The 13,843-nt window shown below is 37.8% G+C and overlaps 1 protein-coding gene across 1 annotated transcript; it reads left to right on the top strand.

Moving 5' to 3' along the window:
- The first annotated feature begins 527 nt into the window (after positions 1-527).
- Positions 528-13,652, top strand: LOC146907232 (transcription factor bHLH25-like). Its single transcript, XM_085727607.1, has 4 exons — positions 528-746; positions 866-1,306; positions 2,160-2,528; positions 13,186-13,652. Exons 1-4 carry the CDS (start codon positions 690-692, stop codon positions 13,261-13,263), a joined length of 945 nt encoding a protein of 314 aa, XP_085583733.1. The 5' UTR covers positions 528-689; the 3' UTR covers positions 13,264-13,652.
- The last annotated feature ends 191 nt before the right edge of the window (positions 13,653-13,843 follow it).

Below are 13,843 nucleotides of genomic sequence, written 5' to 3'. Positions count from 1 at the left end.
AGGGTTAAACATGGTTTTTAATCCTTACAAAACCATAAATTTTCAAGTTAGTTTACTTCAAATAAAATACGCTTTTCTATTGTGCTTAATTGAATCTATATATGTCCTCGTAAGCTTAGTTCAATTGGTAGGAATAATACATAATATATGCAAGGTATGTGGTTCGAATCCTGGACACAAAAAATAATTGAATCTATATATATATATATATATATATATATATATATATACATATATATATATTATCGTCTTTTGTTATAGAAATTTTATCATTTTCCACTTTCAAGTATATTTAATTCGGCAAAAAAAGATCAAAATCAGCTCAATTTACATTTTGTATTATTTAAAATAAATAAATAAATAAGAAATTTTTCTTACTTTGGTTATTTATATTTTATTTTAATATGTTTTATTTATTTTTATATCAAAACTATATGTCCCTTTTTTTTTTTGAAGGAAAACTATATGTCCCTTTATATAGTACTCCTTTTTTTTTTTTTTGAAGGAGTAGATTTTAGTAGTAGTACAATTCCTAGGTAGTAGGTAGAGATGCCGTAGTAAATTAACTAGAGATGCTATAAAGTGGATACTAAAGCAAGTCTTTTTCTATAGATGCTATATTGGAATAGCAATCTCTGAAATTGTTAAGCAAAAGGTGTTAACTTGATTTAATAATATCGATAGTTATTATGGAAAAATTAAACACATCTTCAAACTCATCGTCAACTAGCTGGCTATCTCATTTTGTAAGATTTTTTTTTTACTCAAGTGATATAGTTCTAATTGTATACACAAATGAACTGAATTTAATTATATGAATGATTTTTATACAGTTATCATTTTTTTCTTCTTCTTTTGGTTTCAGCTATTCGAAGAAAATGAAATAGAGGGTTGTAATTTGTTTCAACAATGCGAACAAAACTTGTATGGTGAAGAAGAGTTTCTTTCACATGACATAGCAAGTATTTTTCAACAAGAGGAAAATTTGCAACAACAACCATCGTTACTTTTTGAAAGCTATTCTTCTTGTCCTTTGGAAACAAATTTGGAAAGAGACAACAAGAAGTTGAAAACGAACACCACTTTGCATGAAGTTGTTCCATTGTCCCAAACACAACTACCTCAAAATCAAGAAGGGTCATTGCAAAAGCAAAACGTTGTTGAAACTAAAAATACACAAAGACAAGGGACTAAGAGGTCTGTTGCTCATGATCATCAAGACCGTATCATGGCGGAGAGAAAGAGAAGAGAAAAAATCAGTCAGTGCTTAATTACTCTTGCTGCTCTTATTCCTGGCTTGAAGAAGGTATGTTGCTCTCAGATCTCATTGTCTCATTCATGTATTCTTCAAGGTTTTGTGATTGAGATTATATTTTTATATAAATATGTTTTTGTTCGGTAGAACTTTTAGCCCTAAAAAAACACGTAGCTCTAAAAAACAATCTAGAAGTTAGGTATAACTTTTATGTTTAGACATAGAGTAGTGATATTTGTACGACAACTATGGTTTTCTCTCTTTTGATTGTCAAAAATAATAAAGAGAGAAAAATGAAGAGAGAGAATAAGAAGATAATATGAGTATGTGAGAGAAAGTTGTCAAAAAGTTGTTAGAAAATGGTTGTACAAATATCATTTCTCTTCGACATATATAGATATAAAGATTTATTTAAGATAGATCGATTTGGACACATGTTATTCTAACCTTTTAGACATGGGATCGAAACTACCGTTTGGACCATTATCACAATATGCAGCTATTTATTAATTATTGCATTTTTGGGACCAAAATTTATTCGGTATGTGTAGAAATAATTTTAATATGTTTGGTTGCTTTTGAGTATAATTGATTTTACTTGAAGCTATTTATAGCTCTTGATTATAGAATTGATTTTTACGCACAAGTTTAAAATTTAACTCACTTTTACACGAATGTATCAACATATTAACTATTGCATCTTCAACTTATTTTTAGTCAAAATTAATTCACTCCAAATGAACTCTCATCACTACATAATCAAAGATTGACTCCATCTATTTCAAATATTTGGCGATATGCTATTAATATTAGTTTTACAAACAACTAGCAACTAGTTAGCTATTAATTTTAGGATTTTGTAACATTTAACTAAACGTGATTATGTTGTAAATCAAATCAACAGACGGACAAGACTTCAGTCATAGAAGATGCTATCAAGCATGTCAAAGAGCTCCAAGAACGTTTGAGAGTATTAGAAGAACAGAACAAGATTAGTCTTATTGAATCTGTAGTGACGTCTAACAAATCGCAGCTAAGTTACAAGTCATGGAGTGATTATGGTTCTAAGGCTGCTAGTTCTATTAATGAAGATCTCCTCCACGTGGATGCCAAAATTTTGGACAAAAAAGTGCTCATAAGGATCCAGTGCCAAAAGCAAAAGAGTTTTTTGCTTAATAAATTGGTTGAGATTCAAAAGCTCCATCTCTTTGTTGTTAATAGCAGCGTCCTAGCCATTGGGGATTCTATCCTTGACATAACAATCATTGCTCGGGTAAAGAAAAATATCAACTTTTTAAATATTCATTTTTTTTTATAATCAAATGTTCGTTGTAGTAAATTGTTGGAGTGGTAGAGGAAATTAGGGATAAAAATGGGCTAGACCGGGTTGAACTTTGCAAGGCCTAAATCTGACATACTTCAAAAGTTATAGGCTTGAGTTTGACCTATTAACCGTCATAGGCTCACATTTAAGGTGTGGTATGGCCTTTTTAAAGGCATGATAAAGTCTGAAAGCCTATTTAAAAACCTATTTTACACTAAGGTCTAGCAACACCTATAAACCTACTACTAAATATGCCAAATTTTATTAAGACCTAAAACACATGAATAAGTCTACTATTAAATAATGCAATCTTACGATTGTCTAATCACACCAATATACGTGTTATTAAATAACCAAATCATATGAAGAATCGAGTTTATAAGAAAAAACTTCAATAATATTAATAATAGAAGATATATTATATAAAACGCTTAATAGGCCGACCTGACATGCTTAATAGGCTTTTTTTGTAAGCCTTAGCTTGACTATTTAATTAAATAGACTTTATAAAAAGCTTGAGCCTAGCCTTCTTATCAAACAAGGTGGTCGAGTTAGGCTTTAAATAGGTTAGGTGCCAGGCCCTTGTCGGACGGCTTGACCTGGTCCCATCTCTAAAGGAAATGTAATTAGTTTTGTATAGGAAAGAGATATTATATTATGAGTTGTTTTACAAAATTGTCCTTAATAAATGTTATGGTAAAAATAAATTAAACAATTGAAAGAATAGAGAATAATAATCACTCCGTTTCAAAATGAATGTCCTTTAATGTTTTTATACACGTATTAAGAAATACATTAATTAAGCCTTTTCAAAGAAAAATACATCAATTAAAAGAAAGAGAGATGTTATTTTATTTTACCAAATTATCCTAATAAACTATTGGTTTGTTTTTCATTAAAGAAAAAACAATACTTTGAAAGTAGTGTATATAATATTGATTGAAGGGTACAATTGGAAAAAAGTTATTATTGCATTGAAAACTGAAAGTGACATTTATTTTGAAACAATTTTTTTTGGCTAAAACGACACTCATTTTAAAACGGACACCACCAAAAAAAAAACGGAGGGAGTAAATACTTAAGGATATAATAGAAAAAAATAACATTAATGTTTCATTTGTATTGTAGGCCCTTGTCAGGCGACTTGACCTGGTCCCACCTCTAGAGGAAATGTAATTAGTTTTGTATATGAAAGAAATATATTATGTGTTGTTTTACAAAATTGTACGTAATAAATGTTATGGTAAAAATAAATTAAACAATTGAAAGAAGAAAGAATAATAAATAGTTAAGGATATGAAGCAATAGAAAAAATAACATTAATGTTTATATTGTAAAACGACATATAATTTGAGACAATTTTTTTTCTTCAAAACAAAGGACAACAAATGTATGCTAAGGTCTTAAAGGTTAGTCTATTGGGGGCCAAAATTTCTAAGTTGTATAGAAATACCTTAGGTTGTCGGTTGAGAGTTTTTTTTTTTTGAAGAAATCAAAATGAGATAAATTACCACAAGGTGTTTCCACTCGCACAAGACGTGCAAAAGAAAGAAACACCACAAATATTTACACAGTATAACAGCCGGTTACAAGAAGCACCAACCTGGAATTAAAACAATTACCAAAGAACACCCATACAAAGCAAAGGGTTTTTCCACCAATCTAAGTAACTATAAACAAAATCCACCTATTTAGACTTCAACCAAAGAAATGAATGAAGTTTAATTCTATCAATGAGCACATAAGGAACAATTACCGTATCTTGGAATATACGGCTGTTCCTTTCTTTCCAAATCACCCAAATTGTTGCAAACCATATTATCCTAAAATATAAATGAGAAACTCTTGGCATGGCAGCCATATTGGTAAACTGAATAAAATGTGATCGAAGCTCACCAGGAGGCGCAGATGAAATACCTAGCCAGTTTCTCACAAGAGACCAAAGTGAACCAAAAACGTTGCAATGTAAAAAGAGGTGTGTAGCAGATTTAGAATCACCACACCCACCTACACACACTGCATTTGTCGATGTAATAATCCCCCGATACACCAAATTGTCTTTTGTAGGGAGCCTATTGCGAAGTAGACGCCACACCATCACAGAAACCTTTGCCGGGATATGTTTATGCCAAACATCATCAACCAAAGACCTGTCTAAAATATGACCCGTGGAAGTAATGTATATATAACAGACTTTCACTGAGTAACCATAAACAGGGTCTAACAGCCATCTCCATTTGTCAATAATGTTATCCTGCAAAACAATGTTATTTAAAAGAACACAACATTCCCTCACACACTCATCTTCCCACGCAAACAGGCCGCTTCTCCACTCCCACGCCCTTCCGTCAACCGTCCACCCCAGCATCCCCATATGAGCCACCTTACACTCTTTTTCCATCGCCAAATCAAACAAGCGAGGATATTTTACTCTCAGCGGGACATCTCCGACCCACGTATCATACCAAAAGTAAGTGTCCCTCCCATCTCCAACTACCATACGAATGTTTTCTTCAAACCAGTTCCCCACCCCCTCTCCTACACCTTCTCTCACCTTGCAAATAGTCTTCCACCACATCGAAGAATGTCTACCGCCCTCACAAAGACGCCCCCCTCCTCACCGTATCGAGCTTTTAACACCCGATACCACAACCCCTCTCTATCCACCAACAGTCGCCAACACCATTTTCCTAAAAACGATAAATTAAAAGCTGCCACCCTCCTAACCCCCAACCCCCCTTCATCCTTAGGACAACAAATTGAATCCCAATTAATCCAGGCTATTTTCCTATTATCCTCACCACCCCCCAAAAGAATTTTTTTTAAATAGATTCGATAGAAGAAGTAATACCTGTAGGTGCTTTGAAAAAGGAAAGAAAGTAAACCGGAAGCGAGGACATGACAGACTTCAGGAGAACCAATCGACCACCAATTGAGAGAAATTTATTCTTCCACGATGACAGTCGATCCACTATACAATCGACAACTGGTTTCCAGAAACTCAACCTCCTCGAATCCCCACCAATAGGTAACCCCAGGTAAACAAACGGGATAGTTCCTCTTCGACAATTCATAACTGATGCCGCCTCCGTTAACCAAGTCTCAGTTATATTAACACCTGTCAACAAACTTTTGTGAAAATTCACCTTTAGACCCGACACCTCCTCAAACAACAGTAACACCGCCCTCATAGCCCGCACATTCAGCCAACTCTTTTCACCAATGATTAGAGTGTCATCGGCGAACTGAAGATGCGAAAGTCACACCTCACTACTTTGACCTACACCAAAGCCATGGAACAATTGTGCCTCCACCAAAGAATTCATTAGGACGTTAAAACCTTCAGCTGCCAACAGAAATAAAAAAGGCGAGAGCGGATCCCCTTGACATAGACCCCTCCCAATAGGAAACTCTTCCGTTGGACTACCATTGACAAGAACCGATGTTGTTGCTGTCCCAATACATTCATAGATCCATTTTTGCCAAACAGTGGGGAAATTCATATTTACCATCACCGAGTCAAGGTATTTAAAGTCGACGGAGTCGTAAGCCTTTTCGAAATCAACTTTAAACAAAAGAAGTTCCTTACCCATACTTCTCGCTTCATCCACGACTTCATTGGCTATTAATATACCGTCTAGGATTTGTTTCCCTTTGACAAAAGCCGACTGTGAATCAGAAACCACTTTACCAATCACACCGCGCAGCCTGTTAGCTAAGACCTCCGCTAACACCTTATACAAGCACCCCACCAGAGAGATAGGTCAGAAATCATGAAGGGATTGAGGACTAGTCACCTTAGGAATCAATGCTATGAATGTAGAATTCACACCTTTCGACAACTTCCCATTGCGATGAAATTCCGCTAAAAATCTCATGAAATCATTCTTTAATAAATCCCAAAACCTTTTAATAAAATCAAAACTAATTCCATCTGATCCCGGACTTTTGAAACTATCACAATCCCAAACCGCTTGCTTTACTTCCTCAATAGAAAAAGGTTTAGTTAAATTACCAGCGTCGCCATAAGATAACTTGCGGAAATGTTGGCCATCCAAGCAAGGCCGAGCATCACATAAAGGTTGAAAATGATTGGAAAAATGATTGTAAATTGCTGCACGGATGTTTTGTACCCCTTCAACATTTATACCCCCAACATTCACCATGTTAATCGCATTATGACGCCGACGACTAGACATAGCTTGATGGAAGAATTTTGAATTGGCATCACCTTCCTGTAACCAATGTATTCTCGACTTCTGCCAATTGATACCATTTTGAACTCGAACCAAGGAGTGTAATTTAACAGATAATTCATGAATCTCCTCCACCTCTACCTCCGATAGTGCCCCCTTCTCACCTTTAGCATCCAAAGAGGCCATTCGATTTTTAACCTCCATAATTTTACCATCTAAATTTTGTGAATGTTGAACATGCCACTCCCTTAAGCTTTCTTTTATCAACTTCAATTTCTGCCTAAGAACAAAACCGCCCCATCCGGTAACATTGAATGATGACCACTTGTCTCGGACAAAGTCTTCGTAACCTGGATAATCCGCCCAACATTTTAACATGCGAAGCGGTCTAGGACCCCAATTCGCATTATCAACAAATAACATGAGAGGAACATGATCAGAAAGCCCTCTTTGGTAACCCACTTGAACACAATTAGGCCAAGCTTTGAACCACTTCTCTGACAAAAAAAATCTATCCAATCGACTCATCGACACACCATCTCCGCGGTACCATGCAAACAACCTCCCACATATAGGCAAATCAACGAGAGACCCATCAGCAAAAAATTTGTTAAAAACATCCGCATCCACCTGTCTGAACATTGTACCCCTACCTTTCCTTTCATATGAATCACGAACTGAATTGAAGTCCCCACACACACATAAACACAAATCATTATTACTAACAATTCGAGGTAACAACCTATCCCAAAGAACGCTTTTAGCTGCCAAGTCACAAGGTGCATAAATATTAAAAATAGTGAATTCTTCTTCTGAATGAATATCTTTGCCTTTGATTACCAGGACATGATCAAGACTCATAGTGGACCAAACAACAACTTTAGAACAATCCCACACAATAATCAAACCTCCCGAAGCTCCCAAAGACGGTTGAAAAGAATAGTCACAAGGAGAATTCCCCCAAATGGATTTAATAAATAAATTAGTAACCACTGACATCTTTGATTCTTGTATACACAACACTGAAGGATGTTTGTCGCAGACTAACCGACGAACCTTCTCACTCTTCTCACGACCTCCTAACCCCCTCGCATTATACGTCAAAATCTACATTGATACCTTCCACCCTCCCCACCGTCACCAAACCCCAAGTCCTCAATTCCTCTCCTTCTTACCCTCACCATCCCCTAACATCTCGCCCACCATCTCACCACCACTGAAAGCCCTCCATCCTCTTCTCCCTTCTTTAGTTAGCAAATTAAAACTATTATCCGTGTCACAATTGTATTTCACACCCACTACCTTCCCAATCTCCTTAACATCTTCGGCCACCACCTTTGGTTTTCCATGGGCCAAGACCCAATTTACCAAGTCATTATTTACTGACGAGGTTGAATTTTTAGAAGAATCAGAGTTAGAAGTACCTGCTGCATTCGAAGTAAATTTTCCTTTACGTTTCCTTGTACTTCTATCTTGCCTCTACAAAACTTTTAAAATTTGTTTACGTTCAATGTCCGGCATGCGCGCAACTCTTTTAATAAAGCCCACCGAATATTTTAATGGCTTTGATGAGGTTGGAAGTAAAGAATTCTTTGAATGTAAAGGCTTTGGAACTTTAACTTTAACTTCACGTGCTGCAACTTGCCCATTAGAATGGACAATTTTAATATTATCACACTTATTATGGTGCTGTACGTTGCTAGCATGAATAAAAGAAGCACAAACAGCTTGCTCTACAGGCTCCATAACCGGTTTCAGCTGCTGATCTAATGCGGTTCCAAAATTGTTTATTCCAGCAGGATTGTTCAAAATGTTCATTTCAGAATTTTCCCGACCCTCCTTCTGTCCATCATTTTGATTCCACTCATTTTGTAAATCGGTGACCAAGGCATCCAACTCCCATTCCCCTTGTACCTCCTCCAAAACTTCAACATCTTCTTGTGCTGAAAGTTGTTATCCGGATTTCGTGATTTCGTCTGATAAAAAAGCATCCTCCCCCAAACAATAACTCCATTCTTCCACAATCTTTAAAACATACTGACAGCCATCTATTAAAATTGCAGAAGACGTATTCAAAATCTCCACTTGATTTGTTGATACTAGAATGCGTGCAAAGTCCAACCGAGCTTTGTCAATCGTACAATCATCCGCGACAAACAAAGCCTGAAAAAATCCTCATTCCAAGCGTGAATGGGGACTCCGTAAACTCTCAACCAAGCTCCCCGTTTGTATCTACCATCAGCATCCGTCCACTTGTGCATATTGGAAAAGAGCATGCCAAAGAAATGCAACGCATTATTGAAAATCTGCCATATATCTTCTCCCCCATCGCAATGTAAAAAGACACGGTCCCCTCCCATTGGAGTTACAGTGACTTGATGGAAACCAGCATCTTCCACTCTCTGTTGAAGGGCCAACGCCGAATCACCCTGGACCACCGATGCCATCATACCTGAACCAGCTCAAACCCGATCCACCTCCCTTGAATTAAACGCCGGTATATGCTGAACTAATTGAATTGTTCCTTTATTTGAAGCTTCTGCAAATTGAGTCAGTCTTCGTTCCCTTAACAGACTTCGCTGCCCTTTCCTTCTCCACAGCACCCTCAACGCCAACATGCACCTCAACCTTCCCTATCTTCAAAGTGTTTGTTGGTGAATTCGATGAAAAACTCACACCAATAACAATACTTGATGTGTGGAGCAAGGGATAATAAAGCAACCAATAATCAAAGTGAATAGAACAGTTATAATCACAAGCCAAAAGTAGAAAACAACAGCGAGAGAAAAGGAAGAGAGAACACAAAGAATTTGTTGACCCAGTTCGGTCCAAATTGACCTAGTCTGGGGGAGAGAGCAGCCCTCCGTTCCACTATATGATGAGTAACGTTACAAAAGAGATGGATTACAAGAATAAGTCTCCCGCCTAATTCTACCCAAATCCCAGCCTCTTCCCGTAACCAAGAGACTCAATCCTAATAGTGTTTCCCAAGGTGAATCAACCCACAAACCCTAGTTTTGTTCCAAAGAGACAAACTCTAAACAAACCCTAGTTTTGTTGTTGTCTTTCTAAACCCTTGTTTCAGCCCCCTCTATCTCTCAGGTTTACTCTGATACAAAGCCTATATTTATAGTAAAAGAAACTCCCATAAAATTGTACCAAATCTGGCCCAAAAAATACGTTTCTGAAAAATAACAGCACGCGAAATCGGCCACCGATTTTTCCCAATCGGCCACCGATTTTTCCAGAACAGAAAGCCTCCCAAAAGGCAGCCAAAATCGGCCACCGATTTTCCAAACCGGCCACCGATTTGTACTTTCAGCAAACATCAATTTTGGCCTCCAAACTCCAATTTTGAGTCACTTTCACAACAATCTCCACCTTGACTCCAAATTAGTGATGATGCCCATTTAACATCAACACCTTGCTGCTCTTTCCCTTGTTCCCACTACACCAAGTAGCTCCACAAGTTTACACCCTAACCTCTTCAATCATCGGAATGACTTCCGCCCTTTTGAAGATCCTTGTGTCCAAACTACTCAAGGCATTTTAGGTAGTTCCACAAGTGCACACCTTAACCTCTTCAGCCATCGGAATGTCTTCCGCCTTCTCGAAGATACTTGCAGTCTAACTACGCTAGGAATTTTAGGTAGTTCCACAAGCCTTTACCATAACCTCTTCAACACGAGACATCTCCCGCTTCCTTGAAGATCTACTTGTTCCCAATCACCCTTGGCTTTTAGAGTAATCCACAAGTATACACCTCCCATCCCTTCAGCCCTCGGAATGTCTTCCGCCTTCTCAAAGGTCCTTGTAGTCTAACTACGCTAGGTATTTTAGGTAGTCCCACAAGCATTCACCATGACATCTTCAACACAGGACATCTCCCGTTTCCTTGAAGGTCTCCTTGCATCCAATCACCCTTGGCCTTCTTTTAGAGTAATCCCGCAAGCTGTGCTATCCCTATAGCACCCAAGGTCCTCCATAGTCGTACCATTACCGGTGTGTTCAACTCCACCTCAAGCTGAGCGTACTCTACCTCAACTAGCAAATGCGTACATCCCACTATGTCTTCAACCTTGAAACTCCACCTCCACATGTAGATCATGAGTATTGTTGCCTCCGCCTCTCCAGACTGATCATGAGTATTCTTACCACCGCCTCTCCAGGCTGATGTTGAGTGTTTAACGTCTCTCTAGACGATCACCGCTCCACTAGGCATCGCTCCCAAGATGACCAACATCACCTTCTTCATCCTCCAAACAACACCACACCATCAGAGCACCCGCATCCCCAAGACGCACCTCAATGTTCTCCAAATCACCAATGATTTTGTTGAACTCCACAAGTAGCTCCATGACGGCCTTTAACTTTACCATCCTGAATAAGTAAAGTTGTTGCTTTAGGAATTGCCGACGAGCCAAAAACTTTGTCATATACAAAGATTCCAACTTTGTCCACATCGATGCTGCGGTTGGTTCCTTTGCTACTTCTCTCAAAACTTTATCTCCGAGGCACAAGACAATGGCACTCCTGGCCTTGTCCACCATCTCGGTCTTCTCCGCTCGTGACATGGTGACCAGTAACGAACCTTCACCCTTCAAAGCTTTCTCACACTTTTGCTGTATTAACACCGCTTCCATCTTTACCTTCCATAACCCAAAATCGTTATCTCCGGTAAACTTCTCAATACCCCACTTCGAACCCATGGTACTTGATTATCCTTTGACCCTTGCCCCATGGTGGGCGCCAATTGTTGGTGAATTCGATGAAAAACTCACACCAATAACAATACTTGATGTGTGGAGCAAGGGATAATAAAGCAACCAATAATCAAAGTGAATAGAACAGTTATAATCACAAGCCAAAAGTAGAAAACAACAGCGAGAGAAAAGGAAGAGAGAACACAAAGAATTTGTTGACCCAGTTCGGTCCAAATTGACCTAGTCTGGGGGAGAGAGCAGCCCTCCGTTCCACTATATGATGAGTAACGTTACAAAAGAGATGGATTACAAGAATAAGTCTCTCGCCTAATTCTACCCAAATCCCAGCCTCTTCCCGTAACCAAGAGACTCAATCCTAATAGTGTTTCCCAAGGTGAATCAACCCACAAACCCTAGTTTTGTTCCAAAGAGACAAACTCTAAACAAACCCTAGTTTTGTTGTTGCCTTTCTAAACCCTTGTTTCAGCCCCCTCTATCTCCCAGGTTTACTCTGATACAAAGCCTATATTTATAGTAAAAGAAACTCCCATAAAATTGTACCAAATATGGCCCAAAAAATACGTTTCTGAAAAATAACAGCACGCGAAATCGGCCACCGATTTTTCCCAATCGGCCACCGATTTTTCCAGAACAGAAAGCCTCCCAAAAGGCAGCCAAAATCGGCCACCGATTTGTACTTTCAGCAAACATCAATTTTGGCCTCCAAACTCCAATTTTGAGTCACTTTCACAACAGTGTTCCCTCCCTCACCTTGCTCCCCCAGCACCTTGTTATCCTTTGACTCACAATTTTCTACCTCGCCTCTAAGTATCACGACCTGCTGTTCCTGCTTACCCTTCTTCTGCTCCGCAATAACAGTACCCACAGGCAAGGTTTTAAAAAACGGTCCGTTACCGAGAAAAAGGCCGCGACAAAAAGGTAAAGGTAGCGGACGTTACCGTTTTTTACCGTTTTTACATAGTGAACAAAAATCACGGTAAAACGCCGTTACAGCCGCGACGAAACACCGTTACGACCGCAAAGAAAGGCCGTTCATGACGGTAGCCATAGAATCCATATATTTTTTCAATTGAGAGAGATGGAAATCATATTTTTAGTACATATTTGATCATAAATTACATAAATTATCTCCTTATCTAGTTTAGAACTCTAAATCTTTCTCTAGTTTAAGTTATTTAAGTTACTATCGTTATTTAAGAGTTGTGCAATCTTGTGATTAATTCACACCGCGACAACCGCAATCTTTATCGCAACACCCTTAACGGCCGAAATCGCGAAATCCTATACGCGACCGCGACCTTGACCGCGACCCCTTTGTATCTCCTTGCCGGAAAAAAGCTCCGGCGTGGCCCTAGGTATGCGCTAGGATAGCCGTCGCTCTTTCTCTCGATAACTCTCATACTTGAATGACAATTATGTATATCCGGTTGAGAGTTAAAACCTTTTAAGTACAGTTAATTAGAAAAGAAAAAGGTCAATATGAAATTAAACTTTCATTCTTCTATATGAAAAATGCGAAAAGGAATGATACTTCATGAGCTTATGCAATCGTTATTAATGTAATACTCATTTTCATTTTCACTACCAATTTTTATATTGGTTTGAGAAATGAATTAAGGCATGTGTTGCTTCCCTTTAATTATTTGAGAAAAAACTTACAGGGTCCACACTATTCATTTATTGCAGAAAGAAACAGGATACAACTTGACCGAAAATGATCTTGTAAAAAGCGTACATGCTGCTGTATTGAGATCCATGTCGTAACATGAACATGTAGTCCGGTCGATGAAATAATAATACTAAGATGTCATGGAGTATTTTCTTACCTCATTGGCATATATAGCAGTGGTGTTTGAGTTCTAGATTGGGAGTTTATACATTTGTGTTGTGGTTCGATCAAAGATTGTTGCTGATCATTCAAGCTTCTTGTATTTTGGTTGGTACCAGTAGGAGGCATGCGCTTTTGTTTGAGGTTCATCGGCTACTTTTGTGGTTTTTAGACTCTTGTTCTATCTTTGTCGTGTCCTTGATTTGGGATGTATTTGTTATAGTTTTTGGATTGTATCAAACATGTCTTATGCCATTTCAATTTTATTTAATACTCTCTCGTTTTAAAATGAATGTCGCTTTAGCCAAAAAGATTTGTTTCAAAATGAATGTCACTTTCGATTTTCAATGCAATAATAATTTTTTCTTTTCAATTGTACCCTTCAATTAATACTATGTTACACTACTTCCAAAGTATTATTTTTTCTTTAATGAAAAACAAACCAATAGTTGATTAGGATATTTTGGTAAAATTGCTATGACATTTGACTACTTTATTCCATTCCTTAATCTGTGT

This window comes from Medicago sativa, chromosome 7 (genome assembly GCF_051527215.1).
Source record: "Medicago sativa cultivar Bolivia chromosome 7, Bolivia_mono, whole genome shotgun sequence".
Taxonomy (NCBI): Eukaryota; Viridiplantae; Streptophyta; class Magnoliopsida; order Fabales; family Fabaceae; genus Medicago; species Medicago sativa.
Note: the sequence above shows the minus strand (reverse complement) of the source record. Positions and strands in the feature narration are given on the sequence as shown.

Bases quoted from the DNA above. Each gene is read 5' to 3' on its own strand.
- LOC146907232 (XM_085727607.1), top strand. From the start codon at position 690: ATGGAAAAATTAAACACATCTTCAAACTCATCGTCAACTAGCTGGCTA. The intron at 747-865 runs GTAAGATTTTTT...TTTTGGTTTCAG, and splicing joins CTAGCTGGCTATCTCATTTT to CTATTCGAAGAAAATGAAAT. The intron at 1,307-2,159 runs GTATGTTGCTCT...TCAAATCAACAG, and splicing joins TTATTCCTGGCTTGAAGAAG to ACGGACAAGACTTCAGTCAT.